The 25449-nt window shown below is 44.0% G+C and overlaps 1 protein-coding gene across 7 annotated transcripts in view; it reads right to left on the minus strand.

Moving 5' to 3' along the window:
- The window catches only part of schip1 (schwannomin interacting protein 1), a 582838-nt gene that overhangs the window by 105160 nt on the left and 452229 nt on the right, over positions 1–25449 (minus strand). The window contains exon 1 of one of the 7 annotated variants that reach the window (XM_055646374.1): positions 21169–21319. The exons of the other annotated variants lie outside the window; for them this stretch is intronic. Coding sequence (XP_055502349.1) covers positions 21169–21207 — 39 coding nt within the window. The 5' untranslated portion in view covers positions 21208–21319. Of the gene's footprint in view, positions 1–21168; positions 21320–25449 lie in introns of those variants that run through there. 7 annotated transcript variants of the gene reach the window in all.

Here is a 25449-nt window from a genome sequence, read left to right on the forward strand (position 1 = left end):
AACGAATCTAATCTAATCTAATCTAATCTTCTTCTCCACTTCCACTTAGTGATCCTTGTCACGAGAACCTGACTGAAACGTTGCAAGATTTTGTGGCTGCAAATGCACCTCAGTCCGCGTCATTAGCTTGACGACTTCAGGTACTTCCGAAAGATATTTGAAAATTAACACCTTTAAAAACATTTTCAAAATTAAGAAGCTATTGGAGAGGTTTTGAAATTGTGCAAAGACTGAGTTGAGAAAATATATTTACACTTTCCTGGTGCTAAAACGCTCAATGTTGATGAGTGGGCATGAACTGTAATACCATATTGCAAAATGGCAGGCTGGCATGAAATCAGGTTGTGTCTTTACAATCGGACCATTCCGCTGACTGTCAGCTAACATTAATTGTGAACACTGAATGCCTTCATTATTGTACCATACATGAACATCAGGCACTGTATTCCAACGGTTTCAGCACACACCAATAACTGTGAAGCACAGTTTTGCATCCTCCTGCTTTGACCTTACCCTAGAATTTCCTTTAAAGGGCCTGTCCCACTTACACGACCTTGGCTCGCAAATTACACGACCTCGTGGTCGATGAGGCGAACGGGCACCGTATGGCCGCGCGAGGCCGGTCCCACTTACAAGCGTGGAGGGGTATGGAGTTGTGCGGGGCTGGTCCCGGCATTGCGCAGGGCTCCGAAATTCCTGCAGTGACCGAAATCTTCGCATGCCAAGCGTACGCACGCAGGCGCATTGCGGTCGTACGCAGCTTCTTGACGTCGTACGCCTAGCGCATGGCATTGCGTGATGACATCACCACACGACGTGGCGTTGCGTGATGACGTCTCCGCCCGACGCCGTTAGACGCCCAAATTCAGTCGGCCCGTCTCCTGCCCAGCTGATTTGTAAGCATGACGTAAATGACGTCACGCGCGAACTTAGCACGAACTCCGCTTCCAGTTGGTCGCACCAAACGCACGCAATCGCATGCAAGTGGGACAGGCCCTTAAGAAAGCAGAGTGCTGGTAGCTATGCCCCATCTAAGTGGTAGTCCTATATATAGGACAAGTAATGATGGTGTTTATTTTCCTGGGTTTCTCAAAATATATGCTTTTAAACTGTCGATCACAGCCGTAGCGGTTTCCAAATTTAATAGGACATCAGTGTTGTCATTTTACAGCAAATGTTATGAAAATTCCCTCAGACGTCTCTAGTCAAGACTCACGGATTATTCACCTGTAGCAGCGTACTTTACTTGCAAATTATTCCGATCCACAGTTTCATATCGCAACTATCTGATTCAAGTCACATTATTTAACAAACATGAACAAAGCAAACAGCTCTAAATGTCGCAGGAGTGTTATCAAATACAGATTGATGGCGAGCTTTGAGGTAGCTGATCAAAGTCTTTGGGAAAGATGAAGGTTCAATGGAGAGTTTTAAGGCAGAGGCGTTGAGAGAGATTTCCATTGCTTTAGAATTATTTATCTGAAGGCATAGACTTCAGAGGGAAGTGAATTCACTACATATTGCGGCAGTAGAAAGATGTCCTTTCTTTGATTCCTTTCCTATTTATTATCATCTGCAAAATGAGGCTATTCAGCCCATCGGCCCTATGCTGGACCCCAGCTGTGTAATTTTATTAGTGGTCTTTCCTCCTCCCAATAAACATTCCTTTCGTTTTTTTTCCCACACCAGGAGGGGAATTTGGGTGGAATTTGGCATTTGAGTGAAATCCATATAAATATAAATAGTATTTAAAGTCAGGATTGAACCCAGGTGCTTGGAGCCGTGAGGCAGCAGCATCTACTCCTGTAACACCAAGCCGTTCATATCCCAGTAACAAGGAAATAACAAGCTCACAAAAGCTTTAAACACAGTAGACACAGGTTGTTGCTTGTCACTGCCCCACCCACCACGCAACAAATGTTCACAGGAAATGGAGACGAGGTGAGATCATGTGCAGGCACTGGAGTGCCAGGTTCGATCCTGACCTCGTGCTGTCTGTGTGGAGTTTGCACATTCTTCCTATGACCCTGCGGGTCGCCTTCGGGTATTCTGGTTTCCTCCCACATCCCAACGATGTGCGGGTCTATAAGTTAATTTGCTTCTGTAGAATGGCCTCTAATGTGTAAGGAGGGGGCGATGAGAAAGCAGACCATGTGTGAATGGGTGATTAATGGCCGACATGGATTCAAGACAGAACTGCAGATGCTGGAAAATCAAAGGTACACAAAAATGCTGGAGAAGCTCAGCGGGTGCAGCAGCATCTATGGAGCGAAGGAAATAGGCAACGTTTGACATGGATTTGTTGGGCTGAAGGGCCTGATTCCAAGCTGTATCTCTAAACCAAGCTGTCAAGGGGTTGGACAGGCTAGATGCAGGAAGATTGTTCCCGATGTTGGGGAAGTCCAGGACAAGGGGTCACAACTTAAGAAGAGGGGAAATCCTTTAGAACCGAGATGAGAAAAACATTTTTCACGCAGAGAGTGGTGAATCTCTGGAATTCTCTGCCACAGAGGGTAGTTGAGGCCAGTTCATTGGTTATATTTAAGAGGGAGTTAGATGTGGCCCTTGTGGCTAGAGGGATCAGGGGGTATGGAGAGAAGGCAGGTAGGGGATACTGAGTTGGATGATCAGCCATGATCATATTGAATGGCGGTGCAGGCTCGAAGGGCCGAATGGCCTACTCCTGCACCTATTTTCTATGTTTCTGTGTCAACGGCTGCCAGGGTGGTGCCAAGGATGCAGCTTCAGGTCCTGCAGCCTAGGGGCCTAGTCACGTCTTGTGGCACACTCTACCTCGCAGAAGCCTCTGATATCAGCGTGTAACTATGGCCATGGACATAGCACAGAGGCCCAAGTATGGGCGGAAGGTCAGATCAATCTCCGCAAGGTCCAATGAGTCTGACCAGACCCCGACCGAACTCTTCTCAAACAATGATAGCGAGTTGAATACTTTGAATAGCTGAGATAAATTAAGTATTTGAAGAATTATTTTACAAGTTTGTCGGTTAATTCTCTTCTGCAAATTGGCCCAAGTATGTTGGACAGAACAAGTGTCGCGGTGATGCAGCATCTATGGAGCGAAGGAAATAGGCAGGTTTCGGCCCGAAACGTTGCCTATTTCCTTCGCTCCATAGATGCTGCTGCACCCGCTGAGTTTCCGGTAGGCGGCGCGGCTCTGGCCAGCAGCGGCCTCTGCAGCCTGTCCGCGTTTTTTATTATTTTTTGTCTGTGTTTTTATGTAGTGTTTGTTATTTTATGTTGGGATGTGTGTGTGGGGGGGTGGGGGTGGGGTGGGAGGGGGGGGGAAAACTTTTTGAATCTCTCCCTGCACTGAGACCCGACCTTTTCTCGTCGGGTCTCAGTCGTCGTTGAGGCCGTAACGAGGAGCGGCCCCCACCAGGAAGCGACCGGGGACTCAGGTGTCGGCTCACCTCACCGTCGCGGAGCTGACCGAGTCCGGAGCGGGTGGAGGAGCGCTGCTGCTGCTGCTGTTGCTGCTGCTGCTGCTGCTGCTGCTGCTGCCGGAGAGTCGGAGGCTCTCTACAGGTCTGTGGACGACGGCGCCGAGCCCACGGCTCCCTGGGGGGAGACCGCTTTTCGGGGCTTCTGCGGCGGCGCCTTCTCCCGCCCGAGTTGCGGGGTCGAAGCGCTCCTGGAGCGGGGCCTGACACCGCCGCCCCGCGCGGCTGCAATGGCCGCGGACTCTGCGAGCGCATACCGGGGGCACCAACACCAAGACCCGGTGTGCGACCTCGCACCACCCGGCGTGGCTTTAATGGCCGCGGGACAATCGCCATCGCCAGCCGGGGGCTATGACTTTGACTCTGACATGGGGGGGGGGGGGGGGGGGGGGGGAGAGTGCAGTGGAGAGAAACGTTTATTTGGCCTTCATCACAGTTATGTGATGGATGTTTATGTTAAATGTAATTATGTTGTGTCTGGGGTCTATTTGTGTGTTATGTATGGCTGCAGAGACGGCATTTCGTTTGGACCTCCAGGGGTCCAAATGACAAATAAATTGATTCTGATTCTGATTCCGATTCTCCAGCATTTTTGTGTACCTTCGATTTTCCAGCATCTGCAGTTCCTTCTTAAACAAAAAGTGTCGGGGTGATCACTGGTTGGCATGGACTCAGTGGGCCAAAGGGCCTTATGTACATTTTCACATGGTCTTTGTACAAACCATGTTCTCGGGGTATCTAAACCTAAATTTTAGTAGTTACTTAAGTTATGACATCGGATGGAAGCTGCATACCCAAATCTCATTGCACTTATGTGCAATGACAATAAAATATATTATATATTATTATATTTAAAATTACAAGGAAATGCTGCTTAATGCAAGCTCTGCAATAGTCCAAATTTCACTAGTCTCAGGCTGTGGAATGTGGCTGTTACATAAATCAATAAACCTGTTTAAATTACAATCATCAGAGAAGTGATACAGCCTTCTATGCTGCCTGGCTGCAGTCTGCAGCTCGTTTAGGAAGATAGACACAAAATGCTGGAGTAACTCCAAGCAGCATCACTGGAGAGAAGGAATGGGTGACTTTTCGGGTCAAGACTCTTCTTCCGACATAGGAATGCAGGTGACAATACCACGTTGTGTTTATAATGGCACATTGGACCGATTTATCCTTCAGTGACTCAACATGACTCAAGTGTGCTGGCTCTTTGGCCAATTTAAATACAGCGACGTAAATCAGAGCAACTAATCTTATCTCCTGGCTGCATTCTTTAAAATCGGCACCTCAGGCAATGCATTCCTGAAGCCCTGGAAAATCTTTATGTGGATCAGGTGAACCACAGAAACAGTTGGAGCAAGCTCGAGCTAGTCTCACTTATAAAAAAAAAAATCCCTGCTCAGGGCAAATATTGTCACCATGATGTGGGGGGGGGGGGGGGGGGGGGGGGGGGGGGGGGGGGGGGGGGGGAGGGGGGGGGGGGGGGGGGGGGGGGAGACAACAAAAATGATGCCACAGTATCATCGGAAGGGCATTCCCATTGCCCTTTAGTATAAATGCTCCTTTGGATTTTTTTTTTTAACCTGTCCCACAAGGGGAATTTGAGAGAAACTCAAGGAATTTGAATGTATAAAAGATGCTAAATCAGTGTAAATTCCCTTCTCCTTCATTGTGCAGAAAAACACATTTTCAATGCTTTCTTCCAAACTCCAGTTTTTGGAGATGTACACACATGACATCCATATCCCTGATGCACATGATGCATGTAAGGAACTCAGGAGGTCAAGCAGCAAAGGATAGACACAAAATGCTGGAAAAGTCTTTTGATTTATTTGTGCTGACTGCCTGCTTTCGCCCGATGGGGTGTTGTGAACAGGAGTAGTGGCTCCAACCTGCTGTGAACTGATCACTGATCCAGGGGCAACTGCACCCTGCCATTCCATTAATTATCATACCAAACCAGACACAAACCTCTGCAATATTTCTACTCCCAGACCAAGAAATCTACTTACTATGTATAGGAAGGAACTGCAGATGCTGGTTTACACCGAAGATAAACACAAAATGCTGGAGTAACTCAGCAGGGCAGGCAGTATCTCTGGATAGAAGGAATGGGTGACATATTGGGTCAAGACCCTTCTTCAGACTGAGTCACCCATTCCTTCTAGCCAGAGATGCTGCCTGTCCCGCTGAGATATTCCAGCATTTTATCTATCTTCAGTGTAAACAGGCATCTGTAGTTCCTTTCTACACAGGTTGAGCAACATCTGTGCAGGAGAGGTGGGGGGGGGGGGAGAGAAAGGGGTTGTACTTTATGTTAGCTAAATGTATCTTTGGGAAAGCTATTATTCAGGCAAATGTTGTGTTAGGTTTTGCCTTCACCACTCCCTTGGGAATGTGGTACAATTCCAACCACTCCCTAGCTAAAAAAAAAATCCTCCTTAGATCCCCTTTAAACATTCTGGCTTGGAGCCACCAGAGAAGTATTTTGCATTTTCAGACAACAATCTAAGAGATTATTTTGTTGACAGAAAAAAACAAATGAATGTTCCGCTAAATAGTGAGAGGATGGTCCCTGCAGTGACAAGGTACCTGAAACATGTGCACATTTGCTCCACACCAAGTTAGGACAAGTTTTCAACAGTGCAGCAGAGACCGAGATTGGAGTTTCGTAATCTGTTTCCAGGTCAGACTGTTATTGCTCTGGAAACACGTTGGGCCCAATGTACAAGAACACTAGATTTTTTTCCCTGAAGAACTCTGATGAAACAAAGAGGTTTCTACAACAATCTAATGTGACAGCTTCATGTTCACCATCGGATATAGAAGCAAAATTTGGCGATTCAGTCCATTAAGTCTGCTCCGCCATTCGATCATGGCCGATCTATTTTACCCTCTCAACCCCATTCTCCTGCCTTTTCCCCATAACCTTTAATGCCCTTTGGTTAAGAACCTAGCAATCTCCACTTTAAAATATGCAATTTTTGCTTCACAGCCATTTGTGGCAATGGTTTCCACAGATTCACAACCCTCTGGCTAATGAAATTGCTCCTCTTCTCCAGTCTAAAGGTACATCCTTTTATTCTGAGGCCGTGCCCTCTGGTCCTAGACTCTCCGACTACTGGAGGCATCTTCTCCACATCCACCCTATCTAGTCCCTTGACTATTCAGTAGATTTCAATGGGATCCCCATTTATCCTTCTAAACTGCAGTGAGTACTGGCCCAGAACCATCAAACTCTCGTCATATGCAAACCCGAACATCCCTGGGATCATTCTCTTAACAGCTTATTACTAATCGTTTAAATTGAAATTCCCAAATTCCAATGCAGTGATGCAATCTCATAACGGCATATCTTCAACCCAGGCTTCAGGATCAATGCTGTTCGAAGTGTAGCCAAGGCAACACTGAGATCTAAGCACGTCTCGATTTATTTTGGTCAGTGATAAGGAATATATCTGCCCCTGAAGATCCAGTATGTTAGGTAGCAAAGCACAGGTCTGTATATATCACTGGGGAGCCATTGATGTGACGACTTCAATCAACAAGCTTGAAGTAGAATGGAGACAAAATTATTTGGAGTTTGTGCACCCACATGCACGAATGGAAGTGTAACTGAAAAACATTGGGATGAGAGGGAATTAAATATCCTAATCCATTGAAGTCACAACTTTACAAGAAAGGTCCCTGATAAATTAAAATTTTAGAGTAGATGGGACTAGTTGTGCTTAAGCTCTGGGTTCTCTGATCACCAACTAGAGAGGGGTCCTGACTTACCATCTACCTAATTGGAGTGCCTTAGACTATCTTTCAATCGGACTTTACCTTACACTAAACATTATTCACTGTCTTGTATCTGTATGCTGTGGAAGGCTTGATTGTAATCATGTATTGTATTTTCACTGAGTGGACAGCACGCAACAAAAAAGGTTTTCACTGTTTCTCTGTGCACATGACAATAAAGTAAATTAAATTGATGTGTTTAAATAAAAAGGGTGACTTGAATCAAATTATATTTACTGCTTTTCCATAACAGCAGCCAAATGAAACAAACTACTTAGTGTATCTCCATTGTAGCAAATAGCATCCAATTCAAACAAAATCAACAGCACATTTAACTAAAATAGACATAAAGTGCTGGAGTAATTCAGCAGGTCTCACACGATGTCTGGAGTCAAGTCAAGTTCAAGTGAGTTTATTGTCATGTGCCCCTGATAGGACAATTAAATTCTTGCTTTGCTTCAGCACAACAGAACATAGTAGGCATTTACTACAAAACAGATCAGTGTGTCCATATACCATAATATAAATATATACACACATGAATAAATAAACTGATAAAGTGCAAATAACAGATAATGGGTTATTGATAATCAGAGTTTTGTCCGAGCCAGGTTTAATAGCCTGATGGCTGTGGGGAAGTAGCTATTCCTGAACCTGGTTGTTGCAGTCTTCAGGCTCCTGTACCTTCTACCTGAAGGTAGCATGGAGACGAGTGTGTGGCCAGGATGATGTGGGTCTTTGATGATGCTGCCAGCCTTTTTGAGGCAGCGACTGCGATAAATCCCCTCGATGGAAGGAAGGTCAGAGCCGATGAGAACATGGAGAGAAGATGTTGCTTTGGACAAGGAAAGGAGACATTTTGGACCCCTTGGACACAAGACATTGCCATTCATGTTTTCCAGAGATGCTGCCTGACCTGCTGCGTTACTCCAGCACTTTGTGTCTTTTTTGTAAAACAGCATCTGCAGTTCCCCATGTCAGAATATTTAACTAGCTGTAACGTCATCTCTGGATCAAAATAAGATTAGACTATTCTGAAAATTTATGCTCGAAGTTTCTTTCAAGAAACTTTGAAGCATATTGTAACATTGAACATATTGACAACTCTCTTTTCTACTTTAGAATGTAGGATACATTTAATATGAACGCCTGAGGCAGCATGAATGCAACATTTGATTTTAATGAAAAATTTCTCAACATTACAGACTTGTTCATGCCTATTTTGGTATGGGTGGGGGGGAGCAGGCCATTGAGAAGGGGGGGGGGGGGGGGGGGGGGGGGGGGGGCTGGCTGAAAGAAAGAACAGAGCTTGGTAATAGTTCGCCCAACAACCGAGAAAGAAGCCTGCAACTTCACACTACACACAATGGCTAATGATGGACTAAAGTCCATTGTATGTATCGGGAAGTTGCAGGCTTCTTCTCGGCCGGATATTACCAAGCTGTATGTTGTTTCAGAGATCAACTGCATTCCAGATCTTAAGATCAAAAGGTTTCCTCAGATCATTTTTTATATTAGTTCATCCATTATCGGTTTATTGATTGTATATAAAGGACAGCACAGTGGCGCAGCAATAGAGTTTCTGCCTTGGGTGCTATCAGTATGGAGTTTGTACATTTTCCCTGTGACTGCGTGGGTTTTCTCCGGGTGCACCGGTTTCCTCCCACATTCTAAAGACGTGCAGGTTTGGAGCTTAATTGACTTCTGTCAATTCTTAGTGGGTAGGATAGAACTTGTGTCTGGGTGATGATTGGGCGGTGTAGACTTGGTGGGCCAAAGGGCCTGTTTTTATACAGTTTCTATATCAAAACTAAAAATAAAATACCAATTTTATAGTTTCTCTGGAAATAACCTCCTTTTATTTAGGGTTTCTTGAATGTCGAGATTTGTTTATTTTTTATAAGGCTTTTTTAAAATGAAACTAAACATGGCACAGGTATCCCACAAGAGCACAGACCAAGGAGTTGGAAAGTATGGAAGGTACACAAAATTGCTGGAGAAACTCAGCGGGTGCAGCAGCATCTATGGAGCGAAGGAAATAGGCAACGTTTCGGGCCGAAACCCTTCTTCAGACTGGTGGGGGGGAGAAGGAAGGAAAAGGGGAGGAGGAGGAGCCCGAGGGCGGGCGGATGGGTGGGAGGAGACAGCTAGAGGGTTAAGGAAGGGGAGGAGACAGCAAGGGCGACCAAAATTGGGAGAATTCAATGTTAATGCCATCCGGACGCAAGGTCCCCAGGCGGAATACGAGGTGCTGTTCCTCCAATTTCCGCTGTTGCTCACTCTGGCAATGGAGGAGACCCAGGACAGAGAGGTCAGATTGGGAATGGGAGGGGGAGTTGAAGTGCTGAACCACCGGGAGTTCAGGTAGGTTATTGCGGACTGAGCGGAGGTGTTCGGCGAAACGATCGCCCAACCTACGCTTAGTCTCCCCGATGTAAATCAGCTGACGCCTAGAGCAGCGGATGCAGTAGATGAGGTTGGAGGAGATACAAGTGAACCTTTGTCGCACCTGGAACGATTGCTTGGGTCCTTGGATGGAGTCGAGGGGGGAGGTGAAGGGACAAGTGTTGCATCTCTTGCGGTTGCAACGGAAAGTGCCCAGGGAGGGGGTGGTACGGGAGGGAAGGGAAGAATTGACAAGGGAGTTGCGGAGGGAGCGGTCTTTGCGGAAGGCAGACATGGGGGGAGATGGGAAGATGTGGCGAGTGGTGGGGTCACGTTGGAGGTGGCGGAAATGGCGGAGGATTATGTGTTGTATTTGCCGGCTGGTGGGGTGAAAGGTGAGGACCAGAGGGACAGTATGTATGGGTTGTACCACATACGTATGTGCTTATTATTATACAGTATATATACACACAATATATATACAATATTAACTTTCATGGGTTGTACCACATATGTATGTACGCACCAGAGTTGGAACGTATGAATGTCAGATGGTTTATACTCAGCCAGTAGAGATCTGATGAATTGTACCACTTCCTTCAGTACTATAATTTATAATGCAGTTTACATAGCTCTTGTCACAATAGATTGTGTAGACTCTCTATAATTATGTCCATTTCTACCTTGAACCTTAATTGACAATCAGTTATTTTGATATATAAAAGAATCGCTCGTCAACCTATCGCCCACTTCATGGAAATTCATGCAAGTTGACATATTGCAATCAATATGCAATTTGAAATTAGTCACACACTCTTCTAAGCATATTTTTAAAGAATGCTGACTTGTTCCTTGGTGCTTCATCATAGCTAGAAATAGAAGCAAGCGGCCCATATTTTTTCTTTAGGTTATAACTCCCAGTGTTACTGTGAAATAATGAAGACTTAGGTTCAATGTGAGGGAGGAAGGATTTAATAGGTAACTTTTTTATTTTTTATTTTTTATAAACACAAAAGTTGGTGGGTGTATGGAACGAGCTGCTGGAGGAGGTAGCTAAGGTAGGTACTATCACAACATTTAAGAAACATTTAGACAGGTACATGGATAGGATAGATCTAGAAGGATAAGGCAGGTGGGATTAGTGTAGATGGGGCATGTTGGTCAGCGAAGGCATGTTGGGCCGAAGGGCCTGTTTCCACTCTGTGTGACTATACAACTCTATATGGCTTGATGGTTGCAGTACAGGAGCAGGTTGCTATTCCACCTCCTCAGAGAGAAACTTTGATTAAATTGCCAGTTTCTGGGGGCAAGATCTCTGTGTGACTTCTAAAATGTAACACAAATCAAAACCTATATTTTTAGGTTATTTCTATTAAGTTTGTGTCGCTTCAGATGTCACCCACTGATGGTTCAGCAGAATATATCACGTCTTAAAAAAGTAATAAACTCCATATGGGAGCTTGATTTAGAAATATAGATTTGCGTGTTTGTTGAATCACATATAGGTTACAACCTGGAAGGGGATCATTTGAAGATAGACACAAAAAGCTGGAGTAACTCAGTGGGACAGGCTGCAACTCTGGAGAGAAGGAATGGGTGACATTTCGGGTCGAGACCCTTTGAAAGGGTCTCGACACAAAACGTCATCCTTTCCTTCTCTCCAGAGATGCTGCCTGTCCCACTGAGTTACTCCAGCTTTTTGTGTCTATCTTCGGTTTAAACCAGTATGTGCAGTTCCTACCTATACAGGGGATCATTTGAATCTGCACTGCCTCTATACAAGAGCAGTTTGACTGAACTCATTGCCATGACCCTGTAAATCATTTTCTTTCTAATTCCCTTTTGAAAGCTACCACCTGCCCTGGGTAGAGCTCCCAGACTAACCCTCCAACTACAGTCACTCTGAAAAAGTGTCCCAACCTGGGCGGAACGGTGGCGAAGAGGTAGAGTCGCTGCCTTACAGCGTTTACAGCGCCAGAGACCCGGGTTCGATCCCGACCACGGATGTTATCTGTATGGAGTTTGTACCTTCTCCCTGTAACCGCGTGGGTTTTCTCCGAGATCTTCAGTTTCCTCCCACACTCCAAAGATGTACAGGTTTGTAGGTTAATTGGCTTAGCGTAGGATAGTGTTAATGTGCGGGTGATCGCTGGTCAGTGTGGACTCGAAGTGTTGATGGACATGTCCCCGCGCTCCATATCTAAGCTAAACTAAATCCAGAATGTTACGTATCCCGTTCATTCCACTGATGCTGCCTGACCCACTGAGTTACTCCAGCACTTGGTGTTTTCCAGACTATCGCCCGTTGAGTAAAAAAGATTTCCCCAATATTAACTTTCGTTTTTAAACCAATCATCTTCATTCTATGTGTCTTGTGGGGGAAATAGCTCGATCATCCATCCACTCCAATCAAGCATGATTTTAAAAACACTATTAGATCACCCATCACTTGTCACATCCTCTGCTCCAAGAACAACTCCCCAGCTTCTCCACTGCATACATGCATATATCTTCTGCACCCTCTCATAAGAACTACAGCTTTCACCAGCTCTGAGAATTCACCAGGTTGCTGCAATCGTGGCCAAAACTGTTGACTTATTATCCCCCATTTAGAAAGACCAGGATTATTTTTGGGCTATTTTCTCATCCCACCCTACCAGCTATGCACACACACACACACTCACAAATCTCTTCATTCCTGCACCTCGTTTAAAAAATGCAAACCAGTTGTTCTTCTACTTCCTCACAAAATACAACATTACATTTCTCAGGTTTACATTTCCTCGGCCACAATTGCCCGTCACACCATCCTCCTTCAAATCTACTGCTACCATTGTCACAATTCATTATACATCCAAGTCTTGTGTCATCTATGCTCTGTTTGGCCAAGACTATGTCATTAAAAAATAAAGCAATGTTCCCCGTACCAGATGCTGGGAACACTACTGTACACCTCTCTCCAATCCAAAATATGATCTTTCACTACTCCTTTCTATATCCTGTTTCTTTGCCAGTTTTAGTTTATATCTAGCTCCTGCATAGCCTATTATTCATCCGACTTCAAAATTGATGACAAGCTTATTATGTGGCTTTTGGAAAGTCTATATGAATCACATTGCTCCCTGACCTTCTCCATTACTTCATTGAAGAAACTCTATCAAGTTAGTCAGACATAACTTCCCTTTAGCAAACACATGCTTGATTTCTGAGATCAATCCACCCTTGTCCAACTAACAGCTAATTCTGTCCCAGACAAACATACAAGCTCAGGAATTATTTATACAGTAACTGCAAGATATTTATTCAAAGATGATAATGTTCTCAACCACTTGAAAGCTCTACAACCAATGGCCCATAACTATTCTAAAAATGCCACAAGTTCCAAACTAATTGCTGAAAGTTATCTAAACTTAAATGCTGCCAATTGGATTTTCAGTTTTCACCTGCCTACCAGATGAAGTCGCACCAAAGATTGATATTTCATGGATAAATGCTCAAGTTGCAGACAAATGTACTTTCCTTTTTAAAATAAAAAGTTGCAGTATTTCAATCACATTTGTAGGACAATGATTCATCATCAGCACATGGAAAAATAAATCACACTCATTCTTTGCTTCACTTAAGTTTTTCTGCTGGGAATTCTAACCTAATCATAACCTCGACGCAAATGTGAACATTTGAGATAGCTATCCACGACGAGACGCAAGTTGTAGAAGTTCAAACTCAACAAAGATTGCCAGCTTTCCTTTCATGGTGTTCATAAAAAAAGTCATTTTGAAAATATAACACAAAGGAGTATAATACACTCATACTAATGGTATTAGAGCTACTGCCTTGGGGTGGAAGATTGCAACCTTCACGTGGTCCGCTCTGTTTGGACGAATGCAATCAACCTGGCGTGCACAATCAGGTAAGATCAAATAGAACAAGTTGCCCTACAACTTTAGGCTGTGCACGCCACACGCAAGAAGGAGAAGCTACTGCCTTACAGCGCCAGTGACCCGGGTTCAATCCTGACTACATTGGTTGTCTGTACGGAGTTTGTACATTTTCCCTGTGACCACGTGGGTTTTCTCCAGCTGCTCTGGTTTTTTTTCCCACGTTCCAAAGACGTGCAGGTTTGTCGGTTAATTGGCTTTGGTAAAATTGTCCCCATTATGTAGGATGGTGCTAGTGTACTGGGCGATCACAGGTCAGCGCAGACACGGTGGGTCGAATGGCCTTTTCCCGTGCTGTTTCGCAAAACTAAACTAATGACAATCCACCACCAGCAAAAGCGGTCAAAATGTTTGTTACAGAAGAAACATCCCATTCTCTCAAGGTAAAAATAGAATTAAAAAAAAAAATTATTGTACTGTCAAACTACCACTTGAGGTAATGATATATGTTTATAGCAATAATGTTTTACCGAAGCACCATTTGGTCTAGACACCACAACTCTCTGGACATTACTGCTCCCAAAAAGCGAGTTATGTTGCTTCATCGGGAAAATATGCAGTTCAATTTGTGTACGATATTTCAGCAACAGTAATCAGGCAGTAACAATTAATTATTACATTATTATTTGAATCAAGAAGCTGATAGGAGTTAAACACACCCATTGTTCACTATTTGAGAGTAGTGGCCAACTTTACAAGTGTCTATGAATAAATGTTGACTAATTTCCTTGGAAACATACCGCCATAACGTCACCAAACTATTGGCAAAAATCCTGGAGTTTCCAATTAAATAATATTTTAGACATTCTGTTGAAGTCATGATATGAAAGGAAATTAAATCTGATTGGTCAATATTCAGGTCAGAAACTTCAGAATCTGACTGAAGATTCACGTTTTTCTGTGTAAACCTACCAAAAATAAAGTTTGGTTTATAATACTATTGTAGCGGCACCTAGAGGTCAGAACCCTCGTCATCGGTAGGCTGTAACGCGATCACAGGCTTCTTAGTTAGTTCGCCTGCCTGGTCTCACTACACCACATCTAAACATCAACGATAAACTACAGAACATGCTACCTGGGGTGGAGAGCATCACCTATAACGAGAGGTTGGTCAGACTTGGTTTATTTTCTCTGGAACTTGAGGGTGAAAGTGACATGATAGAAGTATATAAAATGATGCGAGGCATAGATAGTGTAGACAATCAGAACCTTTTGTCCCCACAGAGTGGAAAGGACTAGAGCGCGTAGCTTCCCCCATCAGTTCTATAATTCATCACAAATTCTACATTCTTCCTTCCCTGGACTCTAATGCATCCTTTATTCCTTTCAACTGACCTTTGACAACTAACCTGCCATCAAACTGGGTCCTATCATTTTGGAAGCCCACCAACTACCAACTTTCACCATTTCCCCCCCATCCCAGATACCTTTCTTAAAGCCCATCTGAACAAAGCTCAAATCACCACTCAAGCCATCTCATCATTTGTTTCAGTATTTGAATGTTTGTATTGCGGTGTTCTTCTGGATGAATGCATGGACAACCCTCATTGCTTGTCATAGACAAGTTACGCCAAAGAGCCTGTTCCTATGCTGGACAGCTTTACGACTATGATTTCCCACAAACGAAAGATGGAGACACAAAAGTTGGAGTAACTCAGCGGGACAGGCAGCATCTCTGGAGAGAAGGAATGGGTGACGTTTCGGGTCGAGACCCTCCTTCTGAATCAGATCTGAATGTTTGCATTTCAAACTCTGGGAAAACACAAAATTTAAGCACCTTGCAGACATTCAGATTATTTATGACTTGGGTTAAATACTAAACTGGAGAGGAATATTTAATCTGTTCAATATACTCTGACAGCCTGAAAGCAAAAGCCTTACATTTTTAATACATTCCAAAAAGCTTCCGCTGATAGTGATAAAATTCTATTTGCTCCATCAATTATGCTACATCTTATATTCTAGAGGCTAGGCAAAGTATGATGGCCACAAAAAAAACCCATTAAAGGGCTATTTGAATTCAAAATGGGTAGAACTCTCCATCCCCGATACTGCTTGCTTTTCCCTTAAAGGCATTTTTTTAGGTAGTTATCAATGCATTTCCTGCGTCACTTCAACCTAGCAATGAGTGAACATTACGGAAACATGATAATTTCAAATACCAGTTAAATTGTAATTTTACAGAACATTCAGGGTCATGCAAATGTGGATGTCAAGTGAAAAATGGTCCCCCACTCCTTTGCATCATAAACCCTCATACTTCCATACTAAGAATCTAATCTCCCATTGCAATACGGTTTGTTGCAAATTCCAGTGCTTTTCTTACCCTCACTGGTATTCACACACAAGTCTAAAGGGCAGGCAGAAATATCAAAATCAACATACAGCGACTGGTCCTGCAAATGTATATATTTTTGTTAAATGTCATCTTTCTTTTTTTAAAGAGCATTCCATCATTCATGGCAAAACATTTTTAACATTGCTTTCTTCTGCTTCCACATATACGCCAACCACTAGACTCGTGCTATAATCTTAAATTAAGCAATTTAAAACAAATTTAAAAAATTGTAGGGCAGCTTCTTCCTATGGAAACCCCAAATGATTTTACAATGGCACCATCGTGGTCTAATCGAGAATTTTAAATCGGTTAGTTTTACAAATAAATACAAACTTAAAGCTGGATCAATGGACCATTAAATTGGAACAGTTTGATAAATGCATCCTACTTTTCCAACTAATTTCCTGCTCTGAGAATCATGCATTGTTGATTGCAGCTTTCTTGCCGGTTGACAGAGCCCGCGGCAATCAGTGCCTGGGTCTGTGGAGACCGCGGCTGGGGCCCGGGTCGGCGCCACGGAGGTGTCCCGGCAGCATCAGTGGAGAGGTCGATGGTGGCACTGACCGACGGATGAGGACAGACACGTGGATGTGAGGACGCCGTTGCTGAGGGAAGGAACAGCGGGGGACCCTGCGTGGGGGGTACTTTGTAACTTAGTAAGCGCCCTTTATAGGCGACTATTTGGATACCTTGGGTATGCAAGCAAAGAATTCCACGGTGACTTATCACATGTGACAATAAAGTATTCAGATCAATTTTCCAAAACAAGAACTCAAACTCAAAAATGCTCGTCTAACTTTCAACAAAATTTGTATTTGTTTTCACGATCCTTGCAGCTCAAAACAGTTGTGTTTCGGTTATTTAATTGACTATAATTAACCTGAATTCAATTTTTAGCAATTTATTTAAAACATCCAACTACTTAGAAAGCAACAAGAAATCGCTTTTGTTCATCGTCAACTCCAAAAATCCACTCCTTACTGAAATTACTTCTTTGAAAATCTTTGAATTTGAAGAAGGGACCAGACTTAAAATGTCATCTGTTTGTGTCCTCCACAGATGCTGCCTGACCTGCTGATTACTTCAGCACTTAAGTTTTTTTTGTGTAAATTAGCATCTGCAGTCCTCTTGTTTCACTCTTTGAACATTTTAGCTGAAGAATGGACTACTCTTTCAGTTAAGTTGGGGAAAGCCTTAAAAGCACTACAACAGAAAAAGAAAATGAGCAAAGTGGAATTAGGCTATTAAATAAAAATCAAGTATTAGTGACAGTTGTCATTCTTTGAATTTATTAGTATTCGGTGCAATACTATTCAGTGTGGAGACTAATTACTTGCCAAGCCAATATTTCTCAAAAGGATTTATTTTCATGATAAATATGCAGGCTATTCACGAAATCAAGGTAACTGCAGTTGATGACAAGAGAAAAAATTCTCGACCACCCAAAATAAACTTTTCATCATTCTCAATTATCTCAATTTTAGTGATCGGTATCTGAGATCAACATGGTCAAGTTAGAAAAAAATCCATTGAATGTTGCCGACGATTTTGAAAACATGCTGTTTATGGCCAAAACATCTTAAGGCAGGCAGAGACTTGGAAAAAAATACTCTGTTGAAAGCTCAAACTTGCACAATCCAAAATAATAATAGCAGCTAGGAATTTGGAGAAATAAAACCAACTTGGAAATATGTACATTATGGCTCCTCTAATTTCATTTGCAAGATATAAAATTATAAAAGGACTGGACAAGCTAGATGCAGGAAAAATGGTCACAATGTTGGGCGAGTGCAGAACCAGGGGCCACAGTCTTAGAATAAAGGGGAGGTCATTTAAGACTGAGATGAGAAGAAACGTTTTCACCCAGAGAGTTGTGAATTTATGGAATTCCCTGCCACAGAGGGCAGTGGAGGCCAAGTTACTGGATGGATTTAAGAGAGAGTTAGATAGAGCTCTAGGGGCTAGTGGAACTTGTATTTGAATTTCCTTTATTGTCATTCAGACCTTTCAGTCTGAACGAAATTTCGTGCCTGCAGTCATACATACAATAATACAATAATAGACAACAGAACAGACAGTAAACACAAATTAACATCCACCACAGTGAGTCCACCAAGCACCTCCTCAGTGTGATGGGAGGCAAAAATCTTAGGGCTGCAGTCTCTTCCCTCCTCTTCTCCCTCCGCGCTGAGGCGATACCCCACCGGGCGATGGTAAAATCAGTCCCGCGGCTCACCGAGCTCCGCGAACGGGCCGGTTCAAACACCACAGCCCGGGGTGGTCGAAGCTGCCACCCTCCAGTCCAGCGGACGCAGTTGTTGACGACGTCGTTCCACTGGCCCGCGGCCGAACCCGGGACTCAGGTCACCGCCGCCAGAACGCCGTCTCAGCCACCGGAGCACCGTTCTAGCCCCGAGCCGGGCCGCCCTCACGTGAGCGCCGTTTCCCTCGGGCTGGGCCACCCCGACGGGAGTGTCTCAGCCCCTCGCCAGGCCGCCCTCACGGGAGCATCTCAGCCCCTCATGGGAACACCGTTCCAGCCCCGAGCCGGACCGCCCTCACGGGAGCGAGCCCAGGGTGAGTCCTGACTGGCTGCCTCCGGAGCCTCGAGGCCTCAGCGCAGACGGAGGCAGAGAAGGGGGATACGACAAAAAAGTCGCATTCCCCTGAAAGGAGAGACAGCAAGCCCTGTTTCAACCCCCCCCCCCCCCCCCCCACCCCCACCCCACCCCCATGCATTTGTGTCTGAACATTGCTCAATATTTTTCCAGCCACTCCCATCGTCGCTTTGTCCAGCAAATCTTTGCGGATAAGATGTAAATTCAATATTTGATTGCTCAAGGGAACATAAGCGGTCTTATGACACCATTTCAATATGCCCAGTTCTGGCAAAGGGTCCTCGACATAAACGTTAAATCAGTTTCCTTTTCTACAGACCGAACCAGACTTGTTAAGTGTTGCCAACATTTGCTATTTTGATTTCAGAAACCTGCCATCATGGACAATGTTTATTCCATCAATCAATCTCAGCAAACACAGGTTAACTGCTCCTTTATTCAATGAATTAAGATTAAAGAGTATTTTGGATTAAGAGCAGAGCCAGATTTAAATGATTTTAAATTCTTATCAAGTTATTACTACACGGGACACAGCTGGTGGTTAAACAGTAGCTTTTCTTCTCTTGGACCATGGTTCAAACCTAGTCCAGGATGATGAGATGAATGAGCACAGCAAAGGACCAAGCCCGATAGCCCAAAGGTACTCTTGACAGGAACAGTTTCTTCCCACTGAAACTCCAACTAAACACTGAACTGCATTGGTTGCACAAGGGACTTTGGTTTGTTCTTTGCATTATAGTGAGTATTTTATTTATCAAACTTTTATTTTGTAATATTTGTTAATTATACTATCTATTGTGTACTGTGTTTACAAACATGGTGTGCTGTTGCAAGTGAGATTTTCATTCTTCTGTTTCGGATAAACCGGACATAAAACTCTTGACTCAACTTAGCGGCCTTACAGCGCTTTCAGCGTCAGAGATCTGGGTTCAGATAGATAGATAGATAGATAGCCTTTTATTGTCATTCAGACTTAGTCTGAACGAAATTGCAGCAGTCATACATATAATACAATACAATAAAACAACAATAAACACACATTTACACACATTAACATCCACCACAGTGAGTCCACCCAACATCTCCTCACTGTGATGGAGGCAAAAGTCTTAGGTCGCAGTCTCTTCCCTCCTCTTCTCCCTCTGCACTGGGGCGATACCCCCCCCCCGGGCGATGTTAAGAACAGTCCCGCGGCTCAAACACCGCGGCCCGGGGTGGTTGAAGCTGCCGCCCACCAGTCCTGCAGAAGCAGCTGCTGGCCCACGGCCAAACCCCGGACTCAGGCCACCACCGCCAGAACACCGTCCCAGCCACCCTCACGTGAGTACTGTGCCGTCTTCAGCCTCGGGCTGAGCAGCCCCGACTTGGGCGCCGAACCTCTCCCGGACCGGGCCGCCCCGACTTGGGCGTCGCTTCTCCCCCGGACCGGGCCGCCCCGACGTTCAATCCTGACAATGGGAGCTGTCTATACTGAGTTTGGACGTGCAGTATGTAGCACAGAAATACTTTGTGAAATGAATTTGAGCAATCTCCATCTCAGTCCCAAGATACCCAACTACAGGAAAATTAGCAGCAACAGATGTGGGACATTGTGCAAAAAATAACACAGTCACAATTTAATGTGTTACAATCCCAAAATTAAGCACTGCCTATGGGGTCTGGGCAGTTTTAATTCTCACCCCTCATATAAATGGGACTTGAGGCTGATGCCAATGGCAATGTTTCAGAAGGGCTGGAGCAGTGAGGTATCGGGAGGCTGACATCAGGCATCCACTGTGCTCCCATTTGAGAGAGAGGGGAATATGCATGGTGGGCTGGGATGGGGGTGTGGGAAAAGAAGTTAAGTGATGATCTGCAGAGTGACTACAGAAGCAGCAAAGAGCTCCCAAAACTAAAATCAACCGCTATTCTCACAAAGTCCAAACCTAAACTCAGCCAATATTGAAACATCTGGTTTAACCAGCAAGGAGGGTGTGGGGGGTGCTGGTTAATGAGAAGAATGGGGATTCGTCGGGTTCTTTCACTGCCTTTAGCCTGGGACACAAACACAGCCCACTCCTACAGTACACATCTGAGCAGGAAATGAACCTGACCCTACTTACAGGGGTTAGACAGTCTCCTTGAGTCACCAATTCAACTGGAATATCAGCAAACACGTACATACACATGGATCAAATCTTCAGTGGGAAACATTGGATTAATTAATATGACCAATTTATTTTCCATTCATCCCCTTAGTTATCCCTTTAGAAAATATTCCTAAACAAAACAGATTTATTGTCCTGCGATTTAAAATAACTTTCCTAATTACAGCTAAATATGGGGGTGGGCGAGGTGAATCATACATAAGCAACTAACATCTGCAAGAACTGACATTTAGCATTAATTCTGCTATTCCTCAAGAAGGCTCGGATAGTAATATTACAGCATGAAGATATCACAGAGTTGAAAGAATATTGTGGTATATTTCATGTACAACAGCATACTTCCCGAGCTACATTTACTGCAAGTACAGACAGATCTTATTGGTATTTCACTCAAACTGAAACGCCTGTAAATAACATCTCAGCAATGTTACGGGCTCCTTTTACACAGTAATCCAACATCTTTCCAGAAAGTAAATGAAGGTAATGATAACTCACCAGCGTCCTAGATGTAGCTGTCTGTCCGATAAAATTCATCGTTTAATATTTCACGTTTGTGAGGACAAATGCACGTTGGAGACTTTCAGACATTAAAACAGACTTTTACTTGTCAGGACATTGCTTCCAATGTTCCTTATCGAGAAGGGGCCTGCAAGTATCGTATTACACTTCAACTTGCCCTTTAAGTATTGGGAAGAATTGACACAATTTCATATAATTCCAGTCCCTGTTCGTTATCATAACTGCAAATCTTCCTGTCTCATTCCAGAGGAGAGCGAAAATAATTTTGAGTTTAAAAGTTTAAAAAAGTCTAGAGGTCTTTGACAAAATGATCAAAGAAAACATCCAGCTAACACAGAGAGAACATATCAATGACTAAATATGACAGCAAGTATTACAAAACTGTGATAGAGAGATATCACAACGTTAAACTTTGAAACAACTATCACCCAGATCAAAGTATCACACAAATAAAAACTCCAACTCTAAAGGCAAAGTACATTGATCAAATAGAATTGAACATTCCGAGGTTGTGAACCACAGCAATAAAAGACTGGCTCGAGCAGGAAAGGGTTTGTACAAGAAATTAACCTGTTGGGCAACCAATAAATTTTCACTCTGAAATCCAAGCTGCACTAAACCACAAAACGTTTCTTTCCACTATCCAATATCATCGATCAAATAATCATGTAGGGACATATCAGGTTATCAAGCTGCACAGCCATGTCCCCAATAGCACCCGTCATATAAAAGTTAAAATTATAAAGATCTTGCCTGTGCGCGTGTGCCTGTGTCATGCTTTTCATTATAAATGTGATTCATATTCATAACTGAACCCTGCCTATGAAAGTGCTCTAATTACCGCTTTCTACTCAGCATGGTGCTACTGCATCTTCACTCAACGTTTCCCAGCTCCTTGACCTGTACCAATCAGTTCATTTCCTGCTTCTCAAAATGTAGTGTTTTATTTCCCCTCATTTATCTACAAATAAGAAATATTAAATTAAAATAAGGATACAATGTATGTCCTCAAAACAGGGAGTCAATCGCCGTGGCAGTCGATGTCTTGCCTACTTAATACATTATTTTAGAAACAGCGAACGGCAAATGCTGGTTCATACGCGAAAGAACAAAGTGCCGGAGTAATGCCCCTGTCCCACTTAGGAAACCCGAACGGAAACCTCTGGAGACTTTGCGCCCCACCCAAGGTTTCTGTGCGGTTCCCGGAGGTTTTTGTCAGTCTCCCTACCTGCTTCCACTACCTGCAACCTCCAGGAACCGCACGGAAACCTTGGGTGGGGCGCAAAGTCTCCAGAGTTTTCTGTTCAGGTTTCCTAAGTGGGACAGGTGGCATTACTATAGCACTGTGTTATTTTGCCTACTTAATACATTGTTCTTCACGGGCCGATCCTCAATGTTGCATATTTGGAGGTGACTTATGAAGGTCAAAGCATAAACCTTTCCACAGATGAGGAAGGAGGTGCCCAATGGGTGGGCAAGTGTTGTGATTCTTCTACCTTTAAAGATAGAGCTCTTCTGCTTGTCCGATGCCTAGATTTGAGGATATCAACACCCAAAAACACCCTCTCCACTTTGATTCTCAGGGGTCGGTGGGGAATGTTGCAATCCAACCAAGGGAGACCTTGAGTGCCTCTGAATCCTTTCCACAGTCTGCCTGCCAGTCACTACGCATAGCAGAGCTCAGATGTCAGCTCTGGGAGTTGGGTGTCCAGCGTGTGAATGGTGTGCCCTGCCCTACAATAATGACCGAATTAATGCCTCAATTCTGAGGATGTTGATTTGGGAGACAACGGTGATATTTGTCCACTGAAGCTTCCGATGGACTTGCAGAACTTTACAGACAGATAAAGCTGGAGTAATGCCCCTGTCCCACTTAGAGGAGACCTGAACGGAAATCTCTGGAGACTTTGCGCCCCACCCAAGGTTTCCGTGCGGTTCCTGGAGGTTGCAGGTGGTTGCCGGAGGTTGCAGGTAGTGGAAGCAGGTAGGGAGACTGACAAAAACCTCTGGGGAAACCTCAAGTTTCCTAAGTGGAACAGGGGCATTACTCAGCAGGACAGGCAGTAAATCTGGAGAGAAGGAATGGGTGACGTTACCCATTCCTTCTCTCCAGAGATGCTGCCGGTCCCGCTGAGTTACTCCAGCTTTTTGTGTCTCTCTTCGGTTTAAACCAGCATCTGCAGTTCCTTCCTACACACAGACAGCATTGTTGGCATGTTTCCCAATGCCAGAGACTGTCTACTTGTTACTCTCCAAGATGCGAGTGTTATAAATGTTGTTTGTGCATACAACTTTGATCCACAAACTTTCTATGATAGTTTGTCAAATGTCTGTGTACAGATTTAGGACTTGGTACATAATTTCCAATGCAGTACATGTAATTTTCATGCAGTCCATCACCAAAAATAGATTGTCACGAAAATGTTTTTTGTTTTTGGTCAGCAACATAATGAGTGCTGTCGGTAATCTACTAAACTACATTAAAGATATATTTCCAGCATATTCACTGGGGGTGTAACAGTGGCAACGTGGATTGGAGGCCTGGAAAAAGAGGGAATGGAATCTACCATGATACAGCTCCAGTTGATGTCTGAAACTGTGATAAAAATGAAAGAGGAAAAAGCACCAAAAGAGACAAAAAGGAGCAAAGAAATGAGGGGCTTTATTCCAATTTACATTAGTGGAAGGGAAACAAATGTTTAGTTTAGTTTAGAGATACAGCATGGATACGAGGCCTATCGGCTCACGGAGTCTACACCGACCAGCGACCTCGCATTCACACTGGTTCTATGTTATAGCCTGCACACCAGGGACAATTTACAGAGGCCAATTAACCTACAAACCTGCATGTCTTTGGGATGTGGGAGGAAACCAGAGAAAACTCACAGGGTAGAACTCCACACAGACAGTACCCGGGGGGTCAGGGTCGAACCCAGGTCTCCGGAACGGTGCTGAAAGCAAATAAAAGGCTGGCCGTCGTCTGCATTTATTGTCCGAAATGCACATTTTTATTAATGATAACAGGGAGATTTATTGTATTCTCAAATCGGAAATCCAAGAGATCTTTTCGAAGGTCACAAATCAGTGCTGCCAGACATTTCACGTCCCCTCCTCCCTGTACTGTCAGGCATCCTCCATCGTTCTGTCAATTCCCCCCTTGCCTCCCCTACACCAAAGACTTCAGGCAACCAGCCCAGAGCTGTCGGAAGACAAGGGCCCAAATGCAGGTAAACTCCAATTCCACGGACAATACTTCCATAAACACTACAACTAATTCAGTTGGTGATATTTGGTACTGACATAGAAACATAGAAAATAGGTGCAGGAGTAGGCCATTCGGCCCTTCGAGCCTGCACCGCCATTCAATATGATCATGGCTGATCATCCAACTCAGTATCCCGTACCTGCCTTCTCTCCATACCCTCTGATCCCCTTAGCCACAAGGGCCACATCTAACTCCCTCTTAAATATAGCCAATGAACTGGCCTCGACTACCCTCTGCGGTAGAGAGTTCCAGAGATTCATCACTCTGTGTGTGAAAAGTCGTGCCATTTGCTCTCATAATTTTAAAATTTCTGATTTTATTTAAGGTTTGAGGAATAGAAACTACACCAATTATATAAACAATTAAAAAAAAAATGAACAAGGCCATGCAGGGTTCAGAATCATTATTGCTAATATTAGTATTTCGTTATTCTATTTCACAATAAAATCTTAAGCAGGAAACTAACCCACCTATTCTCACAATGAAATAGAGGCAACATCAGACCTTTTGGCTCCATTGCTTAATAAGATCATGACTGTTTTTTCATATCGGCTTTGCTATTCTGCACTAAGCTCACACTTTTGACATCCAACAATCTATCAGTCTGTCCTTCTTGGATATACCGACCAAACAAACATCCATCTATACTCGTGCAGAGAATTTAGGGGCTGAGCGAAGGGTCTCGACCAAAAACATTACCCATTCCTTCTCTCCAGAGATGCTGCCGGTTCCGCTAAGTTACTCCAGCATTTTGTGTCTGTCGGAGTGAGGGAATTTCATCTCAGTCCCAAATGAAACAACCCCTTAATTTGGGCAGATAGACACAAAACGCTGGAGTAACTCAGTGGGTCAGGCAGCATCTCTGGAGAAAAGGAATAGGTGAAGAAGGGTTCAGACCCAAAACTTCGGGTGCAAGGAAAATTTGTGGAAATCCAAGGAAACCTCTCCAATGATTGGAGTCACACCAACAACAATGGATATCATTGTGAATG

This window comes from Leucoraja erinacea, chromosome 14, assembly GCF_028641065.1.
Source record: "Leucoraja erinacea ecotype New England chromosome 14, Leri_hhj_1, whole genome shotgun sequence".
Taxonomy (NCBI): Eukaryota; Metazoa; Chordata; class Chondrichthyes; order Rajiformes; family Rajidae; genus Leucoraja; species Leucoraja erinaceus.